At 39.0% G+C, this 24,493-nt stretch overlaps 1 protein-coding gene across 6 annotated transcripts in view; it reads left to right on the top strand.

Moving 5' to 3' along the window:
* Positions 1-24,493, top strand: part of LOC126278964 (muscle-specific protein 300 kDa) — a 1,270,985-nt gene that overhangs the window by 1,148,060 nt on the left and 98,432 nt on the right. For all 6 annotated transcript variants that reach the window (XM_049979256.1, XM_049979254.1, XM_049979257.1 and 3 more), the window contains 7 exons: positions 2,024-2,185; positions 9,786-9,971; positions 10,288-16,989; positions 17,072-17,404; positions 18,510-18,848; positions 20,447-20,755; positions 21,687-22,016. In XM_049979256.1, the coding sequence (XP_049835213.1) occupies positions 2,024-2,185; positions 9,786-9,971; positions 10,288-16,989; positions 17,072-17,404; positions 18,510-18,848; positions 20,447-20,755; positions 21,687-22,016 (8,361 nt within the window). The remainder of the gene's footprint in view (positions 1-2,023; positions 2,186-9,785; positions 9,972-10,287; positions 16,990-17,071; positions 17,405-18,509; positions 18,849-20,446; positions 20,756-21,686; positions 22,017-24,493) is intronic.

The raw sequence follows: 24,493 nt of genomic DNA, 5'->3' as shown, positions 1-24,493 counted from the left end.
AAATTAAAGATTGATTTTAACTAAAGGTCATTGCTTCAGATATGTGACTGTAAATTTTCTCCAGTGAATAGGTAGCAAAGTAATGTTCACAATCATTCTGCAGTTAAAATCACACTGACAGTGAGACATATTTTGGACAAAACAAATTAAAAAGATTTATGTTGAGGACTGTAACATTTGAATATGTGCACACTGCAAATTCACGATGTATGTACAAGTAAAGTGCAAGCGCTTGACACCTGTGTGGCTGTGGATAGTACTTACTTGGCTGTGTCATTGGGTGAGGCAGTATTTATCATCTTTGGCAACTTCCACCAAGCTATGCTAAACCCTTTTATTTGCGCTCTGTCTCTCACACACTGCAGCTGTGTGCAGACCACTCAAATGACCCACATGCTGCTGGACTCTAATATGTGTGGGATGGAATGAGGGGGGAGATGGATTTGGGGATAAGTTATTCAGATGTGTCCAATGATTTGAATAGGGACTGGACTTCTCAGATCACTGTGTCAGGACTTTGCAAGTAGAAGATTTGAACACAATCTGCTACTACACCAGTTACTGCTGGACTGAACTTCCCCGTTGTCTTCATAAATTGCCGCACATACCTTGTTCCAGTTTTGTCATGTGGCTTGAAAAAAGTGCCACCGACTGTCTCAACTAACAGTCATATCCAAGCAAATCAAATTCCTCCGATCTTTCCTTAAAACAGGAATGGTCAAATGAGATAAAAATGAGGATAGATGACTGAATCTTCATTTGACAAAGATCATGATTAATACAGTAGAGTGCAAAATAATGCAGTGGTATGGTAATGTGAAAAGAATGCATTTAAATAGAATGCTGAAATAATACTTTTAAAGACCTGTACAAAGCAAAAGGCCTAGTGGAAAATCTTAAGACGTTTGCCAGAAGTAGATAATCAAAATTGGCAAGCTGCACAAATATTAATATTTCTTAAATGAAGACTTCTACTGCGTTAGAACAAGTTGGAAAAGTACAGCTGCACCTATAATGATCATACTCCACAATGATATATGTACAGCATGGTCACCTTTATTCTGTCAATAAATATTCTCCACATCATGTACTATGAGCCACTTTCAGAACTTAAACTTCAGCTTACTTTTTCCCAAATTCTATCCTTTAACTCTTGATGGATATATGGCTATCTCTAAATACTTATTATTAACAATATCATGACAGTTTTATGTTATCTGTTGACTGCTAGTTGCTGCAATATTTACAGTTTGGGGCCGTCTCCAAGTCCATTGGTGTATATTGTTCCCGAAGTGAAAATATTCAGCCAGTTGAAGTATTCATTAGTAGTTGTTTTTGATGACAGTTGGAGAAATTTGAAAATTCTTTGCACACATCACATAGTCAGCATATCAATGTGTAGTATACTCAGTTGATAGGAGGGATATCTTTGAACAAGAACTGTAGTAACAGGGAGACAATAAGACAGTAAGAGTTAGTTCAAAGAACAGGATTTTTAAAGTTACATATGCAAGATTAGTTAGATCATTTTTTGTGTTCAAATATTCGTATTTTCATTGACCCAACTGTAACAGTCGGTGAATGTTTTTGAGTTTCGCTTAGGCAATGTCCCAGCTCCCAGTGTATGTAGTAGCATTAATAGGAACCTGCCAAAGAATGAAAGGTTGTGAAATGACACTGAAGATTAATTTGCTATATAAAGATAACCAAATGATAATTGAAAGAAATTTGTCCATGAAAGGAGAAAATTGTTCATCCTTCAGTGATTGTTTCGTGACAGTTATTGTGTATTGAGTGTGTCACATTACGGTGAAAGGACAAGGAAGAAAATAAAAATTAAAAGAACCAACTTGTTTCAACTGGAAGGAAAGAAGTGGCTTAGTTTCAGAAGATTTGTGTGTGCAACACATAATACTATTAAAAAAATCCATGCAGGATGAATGTGGATTGCTTGGAAACAATTTGCCTTTTAATTTTAAATGCTTTGTAGGTACAACATTTTATTTCTTTTTTTTTCCCCCAGTCTGCCTGGCAGCTGCAACAACGTCGGCAAGAAGAAGTGAAACAGTATCAGATATTGCTTTCTGAACTGGAACAGTGGTTGAAATCAGCAAAGGTGGTGCTAAGTGCAGATATCCAGGAAGCATCAGCACCAGTCTTGCGTGAACATATTACTGCACATAAGGTGAGTGTCTATATATACATGTTACAGATTGATTGCACAGATTAAGCAGTCCAAAATATTTATCTTTTTTGGATTTTGATCCTCTTCTTCCATTCTACATCTACATCTACATTTCTACTCCGCAAGCCACCCAACGGTGTGTGGTGGAGGGCACTTTACGTGCCACTGTCATTACCTCCCTTTCCTCAACAAACACTGCTGTAAAGTATATTTATTCACACACAAGAAGTTACAATCAAGTAACCATCTTCAAGCCACAGATTAACACTACTTCAATTTAAAAGAAGGTTCCTTGGTGTCAAATACACTATTGTTTTGAATTTCAGCATCTGACATATATACATGCATCTCTTACCTTTTTTTCACTGGTTGTCAAGTCAAAAATTAATGGCCCATTTTAGTGTTCCAGCATACTGTCTGGCCGATGTTTTATCGTGGTTGTATTCAGTATACAAGAATTGCACCAAATATTTGAAAATGAGTCTTCTATGAGAAAATTTAAGTTTTAATGGGATCATTGTATGTTTAGCAGGAACAATTTCTAAGAGCTCATGTATTTGTGTTAAATTTTGTTATAAAAATATGCAGTTTCCAATTTTTCTTAATGGAGATACCAAAATTCCTCCTTATACCTGGATGTACAGGTCTCAGTGACATTGGATTGTTGTTTTATTGAAGTACAGATGAATTGCATATTTCTTGTGTGAGAGAAGGTTTTATGTATACAAGGGGCTTTGGTACACTGGAAAGATTAAGATAGATTGCATATTGCTAATGTAGAGATTACAGAACCTTATTTTAAACTAAAGAACATTTCCAGGAGCAGATGTGCACTATGACCATAATTTATTGCTCATGAACTGAAGAGTAAAATTGAGGGAAATAAAGTAGATGGGATGTGTATAAGTTAAAACAACCACAGATTTTTAAGAGATTCAGAGGAAGCATTAAGCAGCAGTAAACAGGAAAAAAGGGAAAGGAGTATAATAGAAGATTGAATGGCTACCATTGAAGATGATGTAATGAAGGCAGCAGAAGATATAATAGGTAAAGGGACAAGAACTGTTAGGAATCCTTGGATAACACATGAGACATTGAATTTAATTGACAGAATGAAAATATATTAAAATGCAACAAATGAAACAGGAAAAAGAGAATATAGATGTCTAAAAAAAAGGATAAGACAGAAAGCAGAAAATGGCAAAGAAAGAATGGCCTGAGGAAATACAAAGCTGTAAAAGCATGCATGACAATGGGAAAGGTAGATGTCATCAATAGAAGTTCAGGTGGCAAGCCTGTACTAAGCAAAGAAGGGAAATCTGAAAGGTTGACAAGGCCTTTGTTGAAAACATGAAGCCAGACTGCGAGCATCAGCGTATGATTGAAGAGGCATCCGGGTGGTGGGAGTAAGGAGGAGGCTGGGAGGGGGGAGGGTGGGGGGGAGAGCAGGGCAAGGATGGGGGTAGTAAAGTGCTGCTCGTGGGAGAGTACAGGCATGAGGTGGAAAGAGGGTAGTGCAGTGTGTGTGTGTGTGTGTGTGTGTGTGTGTGTGTGTGTGTGTGTGTGTGTGTGTGTGTGTTTCCGATGAAGATCTTGTTGGCAGAAAGCTCACTCTCTGACAGCCTTTTTATTGTGCCTCTCTGCAACTCAGTATCCCCACTGTGTGGTGTGTAGCAACTATCCTTTTCACAATGTTGTTACATTCAGGGTGTATACGACCCGGGACAACCGAGAGATCCGGGAAAATCCTGGGAATTTTTTCATCCGGTAGAAAACCGGGAAAAACCCGGGAATTTTTCATTGTTTTAGTTTTCAGTTAAATTTTTGTAACTTTGACTGGTAAGAACCAATACTCTAACAAAGAATATTACTGTAGATCGCTACTGCCGAATAATACTGCAGCAATGAAAAACGAACGGGAGAAAAAAAAAAGAAAAAAAAGACTTAAGTTGCAAAGGAAATGCACCATATACAACTACAAAACACATTGCTCATGCAAGCGTTTGCCAACAGCAAAATGTGTCAAAGGCTTTACGAAGACTATTCATAACAACAAATTGCCTCTGATGAGCGTGACGTCACAATTGTTGACATAAGATTCGTTTGAGTGGTTGCGAGCGAGCTTATGCGTATGTATACTTGAGTCGCGTTTCAGTAGTACCCTCTTCCACTTCTGGCTACAGAAGTGTGGCAGTTAGCAGTATAAGCAATAGCAGCAAGCATCCAGATGCTATCCGTAAAAATTTTACTGGTGCGCCTAAGCTACCAGATTCACGTATGCGCAACAGGCCCAGAACTAGGGGGCGAGGGCAAACAGCGGTATCTGCCCCGGGCGACAGTTTCAGTGGAGGGAGGGGAGGCGGGCGCCAAATTCATATTATTGAGGAAATAGACCTTGTTTCACAAAGCGCCTAGTATCCAGCGCTCGTTGGTATATAGATTACTCATATGATTTTGAACGCATCCCTGTTGGTTTTTGAACATTTTTGAACAAATTCTTGGTTGATTTCTGAAGTAATCGCAAGTTGATTTTTGAAAGCGTGCATAGAGTATGTGATGTCTCTGCCAGCGGAATCCCCGTCGCATCTAGAAATAAACTTTCCTGCAGACCAAAGGGGCGGATCTATATGAGCTGAGCAGAATAAAGCTAAACGGGCGAATGCCAATCGCTGTTTATGTGGTTCATTGGGTTTGCAAATGATCAGTGTTATAACTACTAATGAATTCCATAGACTCAGACTACCGGAGTGGAAATAAACAAATAAAAGGAATAACGGGCAACAAATATTGCGTATTGTCTCCTCCGTGTATCCAAGAAAATGAAATTTTGACAGAAAATGTTTGGTCAGACAACCACACTACCAAGGGCCAGTTATACAGTCCCCAGCTAGCAGCCGCTCAAGTTCTATTCTGTTAGTAGTGCGGAAAACACGTTGTACTAACACGTAATAACGCCTAACTAGAGAATAAATGTGGGTTAACTAAACCGGTGATTGTGGCAGGGTTAGTGCAGTTAACCAGAGAATAGTTACAGAATTAATGATGACAAGATTGTTTGTTAGAACAAGGAAGGAGAAGAAACGGGGACTCTCACAAATTATGGAAGAATATTACGATTCCAAATTTATATAAAAATTTTGTACTACTACTTTTCGATATAATGCTTCAGAAGTTAGAGAGTATGAATGAAATGTGAAACTATTTCCTAACATAAAACTTTTTGCTTGTAGTTGGCCTAATAGGCATTTGATATTAGTACTTCGTGAATTATATTCCGTCTGGTCTTGGGTTCAATTTGTATTAACAGCTTTTTTAGTATTAGACAACATAATTTCGTGTTTTGAAGTGGCAAAACGTTTGATGAAGTTTGGTGAGATAATAGATCCTTTCACAAAAATGAAAGGACACCATGTAAAGCTGCAGCAGGGTTAGAGAGAAATTAAGGACTAAAGAAGTGTGTACTGTCTTGCTTGTCACTTGTCTTTACTTGTTTTATGTATCCTATATTTAATTTTATGTCACAAAAAACAGCAAGTTATTAGCTAATAGGCTGTAAAGACTGCAAATTTTCTGAAGAGTACTTTTTCTGACGGTATTAATAATCCCATCCAGTATTAATTGCGAGATTTTTTTTAAAGAGGGGCAGTATGTCAAACCAGCCGACTGGGAGCAGGAGAGGCACCACAGGACATTTTAATTTCCACTGTCCTGAATATAGTTTGATGGCACCCATTACAAAATATTACATGTTTGAATTCCATAGAGCGAAATTCAGAGACATGCGACAGAAGAATGCTGTGTGAAGATGCATGGCAATGCACTTCGGCACACTTAAGACCAAATAACATGTCTTACTTTCCCTCGAGCATATATGTTTCATGGATCAGACTCTTCAGAAAGATGTGTGCTATAAATTGAAGTTATTTTATAAAAGTCGATTTTTTAAAAAATTTTTGTTGTCCAACCTCAAACGCTCGAGGGATGGGGAGCGCCACTGTCTAGTATTGCCCCGGTTTGGAAATATCATAGATCCGGACCTGATGCACAAAGCAGTCTGAGTTGTAGTGGGGAGGTGGTAGTCTCCAAGTGACCCGTATTTACGTTAAGTGATTTTGCTGTTTCCTCTTCATTTATTGCTTTTGTGTAAAATGAAAACAAAACGGATGCCTTGGCTGGGAGCTATCAAGTGAATTAAAATACATTCACATAATTACAAAGGGCTAAAATACGTTGTTAGTTTCAGATTTTATTTTGTTTCAAACATTAGATAATACAGTACTGGTACTCCAAGAAAATTTACATCTGAATCTGGACATACGAATGTGCACTTTAAGCCGAATGATGTATTTTAGTGTGGTTCACAAAATTCTGATGCTCTTGCAGTGTCCTCTAATGTCTTGTTTCTTTTATGTTTTACACATACGAACGTACGGGCTTCCTGCATCATTGTAGCTGCGCAAGCGCGGCGACACCTGTTACCTGGCACTCTCTGGCAATTGCTGAAACGAATCTAACAGGTCACGGGAAAATATTTTGAATGGTTCCTTGAAAAGCTTTACTTTCAAAGTACCACTATTTACATTATTTTCGAGCCCGGAAGATCAGACATTTATGTCGTTGTTAAAAATTTTACTGGCGCTTTGTGTGATATATCTTAAAGTGTAACACGCACGCGTGCAAAAGCGCATCACAATCTCTGTTTCAGTCCTTCGGAAAGTAATGTGCGGTGTTTGGTGGTATTGGAATTTATGCTTTCGTAATACGAAAATATGCAGTGTGCATGTTGCTGCACATCAGACATCTTTTTCCCCGAGTTTCGTTTTCTAAAGTGCCTGGAAATTCTACGCCAGTGTATAAAACCACAACCACTGAAAGGATTGATAAGTTTTACAGTTCCGAGGAAAATTGTACTGCTACTTAACACGGAAAAATATGTTTTCATCTGGGAGAAATTTCATTTTTAACGGGGAAATCCAGGAATTTTTTTTTCTCGTCCATGTATACACCCTGTACATTCCATCCTGAATTTTCCATTGTTTGAAGATGAAGAAAGAGTATACAAATGAAACAAGATTGAAGACAGTGTTGGGGAAAAGGAGGAGGTGGTAAGTGAAGATGAAAAAGGAGATATTTTGTGAGAAGAGTTCAAAAAAGCATTGATAAACTTAAATCAGAATGAGGCATATGGAGTAGACACTCCCTCTGAGTTATTGAAATCCTTGGTTGAACATATCGAGAAAATACTGTTCTGTGTGGTGTGCAGGATATATGAGAGTCTATGTGAATAGTAATTTGATGTTATTTATGTAAAATATGATAACTATTTTAAACACTGAACATTACAATGTGCCACTGACATGCATGTGTGTCAGATATTTGTCAGGTTTTAAGATTTGCTGAAGAACTTTGCAGTAATCCACTTGATGATAACCACACAGCTAATATTGTAAAAAAAAATAATTTTACAGTCCATTGTGACCATAATGTCATTAAAAATAATAAAATAATAATAATAAAACTCAGACTTTAAGAAGAATATAATAATTCATATTCCAAAGAAAGCACATGCCGAAAAATGTGGATATTACTGATCCATCATTAGGTGTAGGGAAAGATTTGGAAAATACTGTCTGGAATGCACTTTTTGAAATTATGAAGGTAACGGGGATGAAATACAGGGAGCAAAAGGTTACCTGCAACTTGTACGGACACCGGACTGCAGTTGTAAAAATCAGAAGGCATGAAGTGGAAGCAGTAGTTGAGAAGGGAGTGAGATAAGATTGTAGCCTGTCCTTCATGTAACTCAAACTTTTATGCTCAGTGGACAGTAAAGAAAATCAAAGAGACATTTGGAAAGGGAATTTAAGTTTAGCCAAAGGAAATGGAGACTGTAAGCTGCATATCAACAAAAGAAAAACAAAACTAGTGGAATATGGAATGCTGTTCGATTAAATCAGGCAATACTGAAGGAATTAGATTAGAAAATGAGTCACATAGGGTAATAGATGGGTTTTGTTATTAGGGCAGCAAAATAACTTGACTGTAGCTAAAGCAGAGAGGATATAAATTGACGCCGGGCAGTAGCAGGAAAAGCATTTCAGAAAAGGAAGAATTTGTTAACATGTAAGTGCTAGGAAGGTGGCTTGCACAGTATACAGTTCAGACAAGGAAAGAATAACAACTTTGGAAATAGGATACTATAGAGGAATAATGAAGATTAGATGATGGGTAGGCCAGATTTCTGTTCTGGGTGGGGAAAGAAATGTGTCTTGGCTGAAAGGGTCAATTGATGATAGACCACACATCGAGGCAATAAAAGTCAACCATTTTGGTAATGGAGGAAAGTATGGGAAGGAGGGGCTAAAATTGTTGAGAGAGAGAGAAAGGCTTCACTACAGTAAGCAACTTTAAGTGAATATAAGTTGTAGTAGCTATGTGGAATGAAGAGGCTTGCACATGAAAGGATAGTGTGGTAAGCTGCATCAAACCAGTCTTCAGACTGAAGACCCCCATCAACAACAAATGCCTTCATTTCAATTGAGAGAAGTTAATTTGCTGCAGTTCTCACAGGCTCTGGTTGTCATGTAATTGCTAATTGAGAAAAAAATTTCATTACAGTGTTTATGTCTGCTCCTGTCCTAATACCATTGAACCATGGAGGACAGTTAATGCTTGTTTTATCTGTTATAATAAATCCAGACATATGTTTTAGATATAAACAATTTGTGTTTCATACTTGAACTTTAATCTATATTCAAAAACACATATTTATTAATCTTGCATAGCAATATTAAATTCCTCCATACATTTGCAGAAACACTGTTTATGGTTAGCATTTAATGGCATCCATCCCTGGGACAACAGTCAATATATTTCAAATATTATCATCGCTTTTGAAAGCTATTTGTATTCTTTTGTTTAACGGCATGGATATACCTCTTTATGTATGCATGTTGTGCACAACAGTTATTTGTATCATAAAACCAGGTGCTCTATCTTCCCCACACTCTACAAAGTTACATCAAATGAAAATTAGTGGTAGCTTTTATTAATCAGATGTTTCGAAAAGCATCTCATATCTTAAGTTGAGCAGTGGAAGCATAGTCATTTTAGTGTTTGCTAGGTGCACTTTTATAGTTCAGCAGTACAACACAACCAGAAAAATCAATTATCGGTCATGAAATATGCTTGAGAGAGTTCTAAAATTTGTGATTGTTACATAAAGTTGCTGGTAACTTCTTATTTTTCTGCCAACTCGTGTTAAGGAAGTTTTCAGATAAAACATAATAAATATGTGAATTTAGGGGCTGACAGCAGTAAACAGTACTGACAAAGGGGAGCTATACTTCTATTTATAATAAGTGCATATTTATAATGACTATATATTGAGGTACATGTATAAATAGGCCCATGTTCATTTCTCTAAAATTCAGCTGCAAATCCACTGGTACAGTCAAAAAAGCAAAAGAACCTCAAACTCTCTTTGTTCTCAGCTCATATGAGCATACAGTTCTTTTTACATGTCACTTGCAGTGAAGTTTTGAAAGGAATCTTTAATAAATTCAATTGTAATTGAATTAGCAATTTCTTCAAATTTCAGGTCCTATCAGAAGAACTGAAGCTTAGAGAAGCTCAACTGACTGAGTTGGCTCAGTTATGCCACAATCTTCAGGATTATGCAGATGTGCATCACCTTGCAACAGTGTTGTTTCAGCAGTTGTCTCAGATGGAATCTGCTATTCGTGAAGCATCTGAACAGATAAATATCCGCTTAGGTGTACTAAAGGTATACATACAGAAGATTATTTCAACTTCATGTCTTCTGCTTTACTATTCGATCTCTTTCTGTTGTGCTCTTTCTGCCTTCTTCGACACATTCCTGTGTCATAAAACTATCACCTTTTCTTAATTCTTCAAACAGAAGTTGCTTTCAGGCTGTGTCTCTGTAATTGTTCCTCTTATGTATCCTTTTAGTAATTTATTAATTGTATTTTCATTCAGTGTCAATATCAGCCTTTGTTTGCAATTAATTGTGTTTAATCTGTAATTAACACTGCATGCATTTTCTAATACCTGTAAATCTTCTTGATTGACGTTTTTAGGAGTCACTCATTGCAGAAGAGCAAAAACCAGTTCTCACTTCACAAGAGGAACAAATGTCCATCACACCTGCTGAGCTTGTGCCACCTTTACCACAGCCTTCTCCTGTAGTTGAACCTGATACCCATCCTGAAGTAGTTGATGAAGGATTTGTTTTGGTGTCTTGCCCTGATGTTCGTGATACTGCTACCTTCCCTGAGCTTATTTTACCACCATCACAGAGAGATGAGCTGTTTATTGGGGAGGAGAAGTTGATATTATCCAGAGAAAGAACAGATGACACATTGAATTCTGATGCATCCTCAATGCCCTATGAGGAAGTTGTTTTGACTACTCCAATACCTGATAAAGATGAAACTGCAGTGTTACATGCTGAATCTCAGACTGGACCCAGCTTATTAATGGATCTGTCAGACAGAGCACCTGTAGAATTGCATGACAGAGCTTACGGAAAAGCCCAGCCAGTAGACATGGAGATACAAACAGATCTGTTATCACGTGTTTTACCTGAGTCAGATGTTGCAGTTCAGGTACAACCATTCCCATCATTGGATAGAGTTGAAAAAGATAGCATCAAAGTGTCACAGAAGACAGAGGGCAATGAGGAGACTATAGAAATATCTACAAAGAAGATAGCAGAAATTTCCAAGCCTATAAGGGAGGTAGGTGACAGTGACTTATTAGTCCAACTGAAATCCAAGAGCAAGAAAGGTGAAGAAAGCAAGGATGATATTGATCCAGTTTCTTCTGAATTGAAAATTACACATACAGTTCCACAGTCATTTGAAACAGTTGTTGTAGAACCAGGTGAATCAACTACAGAAGTGATTGTCGATGCAGATGGCACGAAGAGAGTTATTGTTCGCAAGACACACAGGACAGTGGTTATGCGACAACAACGTGGTATAATACAAGAACATCAGTCTACAATGTTGTCATCAGATCATGCTGGTGTTCCTGCTGCTGAGCTATTAACACTGTCAGGCATTACTGCAGACAGTCAGCAGAAATTACCAGCAAAAATTGAGGAGTTCCCTGAGGGTCCTGTCACAGACTATGTACATACCAGCAGTTCTGTTGTGCCAGTACCAGAAACAGTTTTGGAACCTATTGAATCTCAAAATATTGAAGTTCAGGTGGATTCATCTGAATTTCCATCACACGGCAGTGTACCAGTTGTTCAGAATGTTACAAGAAAAATAATTAGAAGGATCCGAAGACGTATTATACGAAAAATAGTTGTAATAAATGGTAAAGAACAAGTTACAGAAGAAGTAATTGAAGAACCAGAAGAAATCGAAGTATTGGAAGATGGTCGGCCAAAGATTGCCATTGAGGGTCAAAATAATGATGACAAAGTCGTTTTGGTTGAACCCAGCACAGACGTAAACATCCAAAAAGAAATTTCTTACCAAACAGTGCCAGCTGGTACTGAAGTAACTACTACACAGCTGTTTCTAAATGCAGAACGTTCACTGGGTGTGCCTGTAAAGACAGAACATGAACAACAAGATGGGAGCAGAATACCAGAAGAAAAACAAATATATGAAAAAGCGCTAATGATTGAACCATTAGAAACAAATATGCAGATGAGAGGAACTGTTACTGACCAGTATCTTTACTCTTCAGTTTCATCATTTAGTGATCAACATAAAGGATATGGCGAAGTGGAAATTCCTGAAGGAGTAGTTCCTGAAGATTCAAAAAGCCTTTCTCCTCCAGCTCATGTACTACCAAAGGTGCCAACTGCTGATGAGAAAGTGGAACAACTACCAGAGGAAACAGAGAAGCATGAAACAGTTGTTGACAAACCTCTACCAAAGGAGCCAGCTGCTGATGACAAAGTGGAACAACTAGCAGAGGAAACAGAGAAGCCTGAAACAGTTGTTGACAAACCTCATCCAACAGATAAACCAACTGAAGAAACAATTGTAAAATCCTTGGAAGAGCCTGCAGTATCCAAATCTGCAACCATATCTCCAGAACCTAAATTGGCTGTTGAAACAGAAACAGAAAAACATGTTAGTCAGCTGGAGGATGACAGTTTACCAAAACCTACTGTGCATGAACAGGAGCATGATATCACTAAGGAAGAAGACAAGACTACACCACTTCAGGATTCCACAGAAACTTCTTTAGCTGAGTCGACAAATATTACAGTGTCTTTGTCTGGGTCAACTGGTCCATCAAAAGTGACAGAAGAGGAAATAATTTTCTTGGACACGTCCATTCATTCAGCAGACAGTACTCGCAAAGCAGAGACAGATGATACTGGTTATGAACCAGAAGACAAAACATTTGATGAACCTTCTCTCTCAGAAGATGCGAAAAAACAAACAAAAAAGAAAAAGAGGAGGAGAAAACCAAAGGAAAAACTAAAGGAACCAACATCACCAGATTCTAGAGCAGCAGAAACAGAAGAAATTGAAGACTTGGTAGATATAGACACTTCAAATAAAATTCATCCTGAATCACTGACAAAAACAGATTTGAGTGGAACACTGGATAGGAAAGGTACAAAAAGAAAAAGAGATAAAAAGGATGATGAGGAAATGATGCCTGAACTGAGTGCAGAAGAGGTAGAAGATTACAGACATCGAACATCATTGGAAGATTTCCTGCGAGCTGAAAGGGGCTCAGCTCAGTTACCAAAAGAGACTTATTCAGTACCAAGAAGTGAAGAGTTTGTTTGGCAGACTCCACAGGCAGTACCTTCCTCTGTTGAAGAAACACCAGGAATGGTCACAGCTATAGATACCATACACACTGTTGAAAAACTGACACTCGATCCCAATGAACAACTGGATAAACCAGAACATATTTCAGCTGTGGATATCACTCCCAAGGAAGCTGAAACAGAAACAACATCGATGCCTGGTGATGAAACACTTTCCACGTTTACAAAAGTACCGGTGGAAACTTTAGTTGTCAAACCTGAAGAGGGTCAACTTACTCAAGACCAAGAAAGTGTTCAGACCTCTGAACTAGCAACTCAGACAATAACAGCTGATCTGACTCCCACACATGAAGGAGAGATGCAGACTTCTCCAGATCTTTTAAAGATGTCATTATCTGAAACAATAGAAACATCAGCTCAGACAGTAGCAGATGCTATTCCAGTACAAGAGGTATCTTCGCAGACAGAGACACTGCTGCCTGGAGACCAGTCTGTGGCAGAAACAGAAGTTTCACCTGTCTGCAAAGAAGATCATCTTGTAGCTACAACTGAAATGTCAATGCAGACCTCACCAGAAGCAATCATAGTATGTCATGAAGAATCTCAGACTGTAACACAAGCAAGTCAACCTGTAGAATCTTCAGAGTTTTCCATGCAGACAGTAACAGAGGATCTAATTCCCACTCAAGAAGAAATAGTACAGACATCTCCAGATCTTATTGAAGTGTCACAGGCAGAAACTGTAGTGACATCAGTACAAACTAATGTAATTCCTACTCAAGAAATATCCATGCAGACACTTCCACATGAAGCTGCAGATGATGTTATTGACACATCTGTACAAACACATAAACAAGATCTAGTGCCAACACAAGAAGGCTCTGTGCAGACTATTGCAGATATAGGGCAGCTTCCTCCCAAAGTCTCAGAGATGTCTTGTCAGACTACTGCAGATGAGGAGGGCTTGACAGCACCAACAAATGTAATTGAAGCAGAAACTGCAGAACTGTCTGTACAGACATCAGAGGAACTAATACCGGTGAAAGAATACGCCAGCCAAGCCTCTGGCTCTGAATTGCCAATTTCTGAAAATGCAGAAATATCTGTCCAGACTTTGCAAGAAGAAATTGCTCCAGTGCAAGATGATTCTATTCAGACAACCCCAGTGATGGAAACAAAAACTGCTGAAATACATATCCAGACTAATAAAGAAGATCTCACACCAACAGTTGAGAAAACAATGCAAACAATGACCCCAGAATTAGATGCGGTTGTTGAAACAGATACCTTTGAAATGTCTGTCCAGACAATAAAAGAAGAAATTGTGCCAACTACAGAGACTTCTATGCAGACAGTGTCTCCAGAACCTAAACATGATCCTGTTAAAGTTACAGCCACACAACAGACATCACCAGATTTCATCACAATTACTGAGAGTATAGAGTCAGAAAAATTTGAGGTCTCACAACCAGCAGCTGATTCAAATGAACCTCTTGCTGCATTGGATGTACCAATGCCTCCTGAAGAATCGCAAACAAATGAAGCTCAACTCAGTGAAGTGTCTGTGCAGACTAAAACTCCTGAATCCCCAGAGAAACTTGAAGTGGCAATTGAAGCTGGTGAAATCATTGCAGTGGCTGAAGCATTTGCACAAACTACTACTCCTGAACCTGTAAGAAATGCTGAGGTATCTGTGCAGACCAGTAAAACGGAAACACCAGAGAAATCTGATGAAACTTCAGATCTAGCAGACTCATCAAGTATAGATATATCTGAAGTTTCAGTACAAAGTAATAAAGACACACCTCCCACTTTTGGAGAAATGCTCCAGAGCTGTAAGCCAGATATTGAAGGACAAATTTCAAAACACACAGAAGATGCTGTTCATGTTACCAGTCCCAAGGTCGAACAGGCACTACAGGGGTCATTGTCGGAAATTCCTCTGACAGGGAAGTTGGAAACAGCAGATCTGTCTACACAACTAAAATTCCAGGATATAGTGCCAACACAGGAAGAATTTGCCCAGACATCACCTTTTGAAACTCATAAGCAAATAGAGGTGCCACTACCTTTGAAAGACACCACTGTGACTGAAACTAGCATGCAAACAAGTCCTGTTCAGATAAGCAGCTTAGAGGAAAGCACATCACCATCAATTTCTGATGAGCCATATGAAATACAAATTCAGGCATCTATAATGTACACTTCATCTGGACTGCCTACGGTGGAAACTAAAGTCGCAAAGCCTGGAGATACTCAAAGTGAAACAGTTCATGATCAGGAAAGCAACATAACAAGATTTGAACCAAGGTCTCAGTCAGAGGTATTGGCTGGAGACCCTAAAAGAAGTAGCCATGAACAGAAATACACATCAGACATTGATGGGTATGGTCAAGTTTCTAAACAAGACTCTGCAAATCAATTAGATAAGATGAAGTATTCAACAGCAAAAGATGAAGTTGGGAACAAAGAAAGTTATGATAGCCATGAGAAACCAGATTTGTTACAACAGCAAATCAAAATTGGCAAAACTGAAGATTTTTCAGTAGTATACAGTGATACACCAGAAACAACAGAAACTTCTCTTCAGTTGAGAGAACCGAAGACTGTTTATCTGTCTTCAGCAGGTACTCCAAAGGAGGTACTTCCATTAGAGGCACAAGGATCTTCACCTTATACAGTTACCACCGTGCATTCATCAGATGAAAGTACTGCACCAGCTCATGAAATATTGCTGGGTGCTGATGAAAAAAGGAAGGGGGAGGAGAAATCAGGGGAGGAAATGAAAACTGAGAAGGAAGAGAAAGGAGATGAACTTACGTCACATACAGCTGACACAACAAGCAAATACATATGTACCGTAAAGGATACTGCTGTACCATCCTACAAAGATGCAGTTGAGTTATCAGACACTCAGGAAATGAGCCTGAAATTAGGGGACAAGGTTTCTCCAGAGAATGATGCAGCTGCTGTTAAAGCAAAACATCCGCTCCATGATCATGAGGTATCTTCTCCTCTTGTAAAATCAATTTGCGATCATGAGCAGTCTGTAACAGCTAGTAGAGGTGACAGTGAACCTACATCATTGTTCGGTGCAGATCAGTTGCTGTCTCCAATCTCTGTTCCAGTATCTACAGACATGATAGCTTCAGAGAAAGGTGTTCAGTTGTTGAAGTTTTCATCAGACATAGATACAGATCATGAGAAGCCTAGAGCAACTACTGTTTCATCAACACTGCAAGGTACTGAACTTGGAGAGACCACTGAGTCATTCCCTGATATTGCCAGGGACCAGTTAATAGATGTTACCACGGTGTTTGTGTCAGATGGTAGACCCTTGAAACACTCTGAGCTGCAGCAGTTTATAATAGAGGAAAAACAAAAATCATCGCCAAAAAATAGGGCACTAAGTGTTGTAGAAGATGCCAAATGGAAACAAGCAAGTAACTTGGTTGTAGAACGAGTAAAAAATCTACAAAATGCTCGACGCACTACTCATTTATCAGGTATGCTCTGCCTTGCTTCCTTACATGAAGTTGTCGCAGAAGAATCAGTTGAACAAAGGAATACAGCACTTCAGCAGAATTTAAATCTCCTGAGGACTGCTGCAAAGAGCAGAGATGTTATTGTTATACAGAGAACCGTAATAACAACGATAGAAACAATTTCAACTTGGCTCGAAACAGTTGAATATCGCGTTTTCTTGAATCGGCAGAAGCAGGCTACTACATCACCAACACAAGAAGAAATTAAAAAACAGTTTACTACACTTAAAAATGAGATAAGTACTATTGAAGAGAATGTTGGTGAATTGGGAAACATCTTAGAGGAAACAGAAGGCATCTGCAATGAAGATGATAAAGCTCGAATGAAGGAATGTGTTATATCACTACAGGAGCAAGTGAAGGCTGTGGAAGAGGTGGCTCAGGAGACAGAAGAGAGAGCTGCAAGGGAACATGGGCGCTGGGAGGAGTTCCTGAATGCTGTTAATAATATCAGTGTTCTAGTCGAAGAACTGAGAAATCAGGTAAATACATTTCCAATAAATTTTCTGCTACCTTCATTATCTTAACGGCATTTTAATAGCTGCAACTACAATGTTAATACAGGTGGAGGAAATGTCAGAGTCTGACCTGCCTGCCCGAGAGAAATTGTGCCAGCTAGATGAGGCTGAGAATATGAATCACAGCCATAGGGAGCAAACGTCTCAGCTGTTGCTGACAGCACGTCAGCTTCTTCGTGATTTTCCAGGCCGGGAAGTCCCTCCTGAGACATATGCTGCACACGAGACAACCCGTATTATAGAACTAGCAGTGGCTTGTCAGAGGGACAAGGTTCTACAGCAGCTTGCACTTTCTGACGAGTATGAGCAAACTCTCCGTGAGTTCGCACAAATAACAGATGTTGCTGATGCTCTTGTAGAAAACGACACTGCGGTGCAGGTTTGTATTTAGCATGTACACTGATACTCTAAGCTATCCATACTTTAAGCTACCCGATATCATTCAGTAAACAGGAAATTAGAGTTGCTGATTCTTAACCCTCTAAATTTTATGTAGGTTGTTACTTTTGGGCTTAAGTTCTATCTGCAATTAACCATTATCTGTTAATTCTGTTATCATGTGAAGTATGACTTTTGTGCTGAATTCTGAGATAGTTACCAACTTAAATAAAATATAACAGTGGAAACACCAGGTAGGAATATCAGACAGCAGGAAAAGACAGATTGCTGCTTACTGTAATGCTAACACACTAAGTTGCTGACAGGCATGATTGAAAGACACTCACACATAAGCTTTCAGCCTCAGCCTTCATCAGAAGAAGAGAAACACACACGATTCATTCATAAAAGCAAGCACACCACACGCAGTGCAGTGGCTCTTTCATTGAAGAAGGCTGAGGCCAAAAGTTTGTGTGTGCATGGCTTTCATTGTGTCTGTGTGCAACTTAATGTGTTATCTTTACGGTAAGTAGCAGTCTGTCTTTTCCTCATTGTAAATATAATACAGGGTTGTGTAAAAACAGATTGTGGTGCTACAATTAGTTTATAATATGTAAGGGTGCAAATTTTCATTTTCTTAATTTTGTCTGTATGTTTGAGACTTCCTTTTAATTACTCATCCTGTCTATTGACTGACTGTGTCTTTCTTTTTAGATTCTGTTTTGGTTCTTAGAAGTGTACTTGAAACACTGTAGTGGATTGGTGGACATGTTTTAACTGTCAGAAAGTGCTTACATTTTTAATTATAACTGTATTGGAAGAAATACAAGATTCTGTAATGAAAGCTTATATTTGCTAATTATGTCTTGACTTATTTCAAAGTGGACTCAGTTGGAAATTTATAAATGCTAACACTTTTGTTCTTCTCTTAACTGTGTTGTCTTCCATGGTTATTTTGTAGGGTGTATGTGAATAAAGAAATTATGATTTAGAGGGGAATGTTTTATGTGCAAACCATAACTGCTAGTTGAGTACTTCAGTCTTAAAAATACAGCTGCAAAACAGTTGCTTGTAGAATGAATTGACTTAAATTCTTTTTCCTGTAGGACCTCAACCACCTGCAAGAAGAAATGCAGAAACACCGTAAGTTTTTTGTAAATCTGAGTCATTGTCGCAGTATTCTTGAATCTTTGGAGGGAAATTTGGACAGTGAGACACGAGCTGCACACCATGCCCTTCACCAGAGCCTTCACAGACGTGCAACAGCTATCTTAGATAAAGCAGCAGCACGAGCACAGCAAATGGCATTGGCTGCATCTCGCTGGACTGTTTTGGAACAAGGCATGCGTGATGAATGTGGCTGGTTAGCTGTGGCACAGCAGCGCTTGCCAGACTTGACTGCTGTAACTACTAGTGATTTCCACCAGTACATATCACTTTTTCAGGTAAGAAATTTCTCATTGCATCAATAATTTGTAAACTTAGAGAGAATTTTAAGCGAGTGTAGTGTTATAATAGCTGAAAAAAATAAGGTTTGTCCATATGGCAGTAATATCAGGAAGGCCGGTATTATACTATCAAATTTCTTAGTGAAAGTTGATATGTCAAAGAAGTTTGATGGTATAATAGTATAATAGGGCACTTCGTGAAATCTCGTCCTGTCAAATAAATTTGATCAAATCGTGGGCCTCACTGTAGAGTTGTTCGTAAGTCGCTTGTCTTCTGTTCACTGTGCTGCAATGTGACATGTTACAATGTGGGGCTCTAGCATCGTTGTGGCGTTCTGTCATCTGTGGTGTGTTTATAAACATGGCTGGTAAATACAATTGGTGTGTACTGTCAACTAGAAAATTAATAGAGATGTATGAAGCTGATGAAGCGCTTTACAACATGAGGCACCCTGAATACAAAAATAGATTAAGAAGGTTGCAGAGCTATAAAAATATTGCGGAGGTCATTAGCTGTGAGATACGATTTTCGGATACAAAATGTAATTTATTTCTTTATCAAATAAAAAATAGTTCTTAATGCACGTAAAGTGTATTGAACAATTATTTACCTTAAGACATTGGTCCTTTAATTTTTTATAAATTGCTGCACGCATTTCAGGTATTATTTTCTTTAATGTGCACTATGATATTCGAGTGCTGTACTGTAAGCTAGCAGTTCTTAAGTGAGTATTGTGCTTTGTGATACAAGGATACACTTCACTGAGCACATACTGCAATGTATGCTCATCCATTCTTAAGTAATTTATGTCCTCCACTACAAGCTCATGTAACAAGTTTTGTTTAATGCTTTTGTCGTCTCATTTTATAACCCACTGCTTCACCCAGGTACGTTTCCTGGTTTTCCCCCACTTGTCTGCCACATGTGCACACAGTGCAATTGTGGTACACGCAACTGTTGTGGTTAACAACAAGTTGTTGTCAGCCATCTTGAACTTAGACAAAAAATATGATGACAGTGTAATACCCATTTTTAGCGCCATGTCAAAGATCTTTGTCAAATAAATTTGATGAATATTTGATCAAATTTTTGACGAAGAAATTTGATAGTGTAATACTGGCCTAACTGAATAAGAATATTTGTACTCTGTAGAAAGCTGTAACATGAAGTGCTTCAAAAAAATTCAAGAGCCATCAGTTTTATAAACATTATTCCTTCACTTTGAAGGTGCCTAATCTGCTGTTCACCTTCTTGTGTTGGTGTCACAGCCGTATTTTGTAACTTATCTCTCTGGTAATAAAATTTGTATGTGTCAAAATTGCAGTCAAGTTGAAGACATGAGTTTTTAAAATTAATTTAATATTATGTCAATTAACAATTTTTATTTTGTTTTTGATATGGAATTAAATATGTAGTATCTTGATTGAATTCATATCTCAAGGAAACTTAAAAGAGTATACAGCCAAAGATGCGCAAAATGGAAAGTTTTTCTGATATGTTTTTTGGACACAAAATTATAATAATGTGATTCTTATCAACTGTATGTATTTTTATATGTATGGAGTCACTGAACAGTTAAACCCTCTTCTTTCAGTCTTTAGCTGCTGACTGTGCAACCCATCAGGCCCGTATTGCTCACTTGCTTGAAACAGCACAGAGACTGCAAGAACTAGTCACTTGTGTGGGCTTGGAGACCCGCTATGATGAAACTGTCAGTGTGTTACTTCAGTTACAAGATGATGTTGCTGCCAACTTAAGACGCCTAGTTGCATTCCGTGAACACTGGACTGCCTATGATGCCTTAGCAACGAGACTCGATAATTGGATTATTTCAGCTGATAAAGAGCTTGACCAGATATCCAGCTCTACTGGTACACTTACTGGCAGTATGAGGCAGTTCTGGGTGAGTTCCATTCTGTTCCAAAATGATCTGTCACCACTCTTCCCCTTTTCTCTGCTTCCCACACTTCACTGAGTAGCTAGTGTTAATCACTGTGTTGAAAACAAGTCTCCTTAATTCTCATGTATGAGAAGTTCTCTTGAAACTCCACTTTCCCAAAAAGTTACCTTGATATCTTACCACAGTGTGCTCTGCAAAGGCACTGTCACACTCTCTCCAGCCCACCAGTGAGTTCTTATTTATGCTCATTTCTACTGCCCCCTGCTGTTAAACTACCCCAATTTTATGCTAACAATAAGCAGCAGTTTCATTGTCCTTCAAAACACATAATGTGTTACAACTTCATATGCATATTAACATAGCTGCTGTGATTTATGAATATTACCATTGTGTTTCTGTCATATGACACACAGGCATTAATTGAAATACTAAATTCCTTTTAAAATAATCTGAAGCAATAAGTGTAGTGCAGTAGCAGTACTTGAAAGTAATCAAAGAAATTAAGGAAAATGTGCACTTAATAATCCAAAATATTTTAGATAGGTTCAGACTTGAACCTGGATGTTTTGAGTAAATGTCTGGCCAGTTGAGACTTTGGATCAGTATGTGTGACATGGATAGATAACACAGTTGGTAGTACATTTCTGACAAGAAGTAGGGATCTTGATTCGAGTCAATGTCTATTCATCTGCCCCATTCTATTTATTGAATGAACCAATAATAATATGATTGAATTTCAATCATTCTTAATGTGAATATCTTACCCCCCCCCCCCCCCCCCCCCTCACACACACACACACACACACACATACACACACACACACACACACACATCCACAAAGGCTTAAGAAGTTTTGCTCATGTGTGAGAAATATTTAATTATGCTAAAACAAGGATATTAAGCAGATTTCAAATGATTTGTTGTTTTTAACAGGAACTGAAGGCACAATATGAGTTGCATAATGGACTACGATCAGAAGCTGGAAATTGCTTTGATGCTGCAATGCGCACACTTCCTGTTGCGGATGAAATGCTGCAAAGGCAACTGCATGCACAATTGGAGGAACGGTGGCAGCGCCTATCAGGGCGAGTTATAACTGTGAGGGATGCAGCAACACGTGGTATTGAAGATGAATCAGTACCACTTGCTGACAGGCTTGCTGTACTCGCTGGTGAGCTAAACGAACTACAGGCTGCCCTGGATGACATGCATGGTGTCTTGCGCTCACCTGACGAACTGGACTTATACATTCAGAGGCTTCAGGTAAGTTATAATTAGCTTGTTTACTGGTTTATGTGCCTGCCTCAAAATAATTTGTAGGTTACTGAAAAGTATGTTCTTATGATTTTTTATTGGTGATTATAAAATGCAATATTTTATTCCCAATGATATTTGAACACTGTGTCAGTTTTTGTGTGTAATATATTGTCTATGAACTGCACTGAAGGAAAATTCAGCTGAGAAAACTAACAAATTATGAGAGAGAATTGCTAGGTAGTCTTATCTCCTGGAGGAGAAATGTGTAGCACCACCATTAGACAGCTATAAAATAAAAACAACCACCTAGCCTTCAGAACTATAGTTCCTTTGTCTGAAAGAAGACAGGGAAGGTTAAAATAAAAAAGAAGGGTAGATCACTCAAACCCCAGGATGAGAGCGAGCCACTAAAGATGGAAAAAGGAACTCTTAGTTCCAAAAGCTAGATATTGTGACCCTATCACATTTATATGTGTCTGTTGTAAGTTCTGTACATGTGCCTCCTGAAAGTAAGTACTTACCATCAATTACAACTGATTACAGAAATACTCTTTTTACTGGTAAATGATTTTACAATATATGCAGACAGCTGATGCGTTAATTGACAGATATTGATGAAATTCAGATTTCACAAGCATTTTTCTCAGTAATATGCAGACCACTTTATAATGATCATAGGGACCAAAATCAGCTGACGATCTCCTCGTATAACTTAAGTGCAGTAGCGAAGTTGCAAGATATGGAGGAGGGGAGGGCTACCCAGTTTGAATCTATGCGGTAGATTAATGCCTATTGGTCCAGTACACTTGTAAGACTGAGTATGGTTTTTTAGGCAGTGTTAGACAATAGTTTAGGCAAATGTAGGACTGGCCTCAAAACCACCTGAGAAAATATAGTACATCAACAATTATAATACAATAACACAGACAAAGGTGTATCCAACAAAGGGCAATGAGGTAGTTAACTCCAACTCACCTGCCCCCCCCCCACCCCCTCCAGTCACTACCATCACCACCACCACCACCACAACCACCCTCCCCTATTTCAGGTCATCAGTACACTTTTGCCCACATAATAATGTTTATACAATTCACAGTCATGCACATGACTTATCCCTTAAGTTAATTGATGACTGTGGCAACAGGATAGTCAACCAGCAATGAAGCTAAAAAAAAATTACCAGATCATGAAAATAATAAAGACAAAATAAACTCTATGAGGGGTGGGGGTTCTTATTCAGCTGATCAAGTTTGACACACAGACTTTTGCCTAATAAGTATAACCATGTAATGTGAACAGACAAAACTTAAATCACTTTGTAAGAAAATGTATTACACACACACACACACACACACACACTTAAGTTTGTGCCTATGCCCTTACATGGTGCCAGCTGGACTGTCAGTACCAATGCTCTCTTGCGGCAGGTGGACTGATTGTGATGGAGGTAGTGTCAGATGGGGTGAGTAGTGGGAGAGGGAGGCAGGGAGAGTGATTGAGGGTGAGTGCCTGGCAGCATGGAGAGAGGCAGCTATTTTGCCAGCTAGCAATGTGGGATTCTGGGGTGGCAAATATGTAGGCTGACATGTTTGTAGGGGCCGGTGGCAAGTTTACATGGTGACAGTGACGTGGGGATATGAATTGGGAGGGGGTGACAGGATGGAGGAAGGGGGGGGGGGGGGGCGACCCCTTGGGTTGAAGATTTGGGGACAGTGGGTTACCTGAAATTGAGGCCAGGATAATTATGGGAGCAGAGGATGTGTCGTTAGGATAACTCCTGAAGCTGGTGGTAGAGAAGTTTGTAGCAGTCTTTGAAATTGAGCAGGAGAATGAATGACCACCGCCATGTTGTTGTCAAGAACAATGTTGACCATTTGGTGGCACAACATGCTGCTGAGCACAACATGCTAATTTTCAATGGCTGCCTCACAGCCTGAACCATCTGAATTCTTCCCTCCACCACTGGTAACTGTACAGGTAGGCGTTGTCCTCGCAATACACCTCCACTTTCATAACCGCTGTAGTCTCAATCCAGGCAACATATTGTCCACCCAACAGTTTCCCCATCCTCATCTTGTCACCCCTTCACAATTCACACCCACATTGTCTTCAGTGTGTGCTATTCCCCACCGGCTACTACAGTTATGGCAGTCCATATACCTGCCACACCTCCCTCCCACGTTCCTATCCAGCAAACTGGCCACCTCCCTCCAAGCTACTAACCACCTACCCTCAGTCACTCTTCATGCCTCTTACCACCCTCTCCCTCTACCCACATCATCTGACACTTCCCCCACCACAACCAGGCTACCTGCTGCAAAATAGCATTAGCGCTGTTAGTCTAGCCAGCACCATATAGGGGCATAGGTGTGTGTGTGTGTGTGTGTGTGTACTTTAGCTCATCAAAGGATAAATCCAAGAAGTTTTCCTTCTTTTGTGTATGCATGTCAACAACACAATGCTTCTACTATTTGGCGAGTTGT

Source organism: Schistocerca gregaria, chromosome 6 (assembly GCF_023897955.1).
Source record: "Schistocerca gregaria isolate iqSchGreg1 chromosome 6, iqSchGreg1.2, whole genome shotgun sequence".
Taxonomy (NCBI): Eukaryota; Metazoa; Arthropoda; class Insecta; order Orthoptera; family Acrididae; genus Schistocerca; species Schistocerca gregaria.
This window is presented reverse-complemented; position numbering and strand designations above follow the sequence as displayed.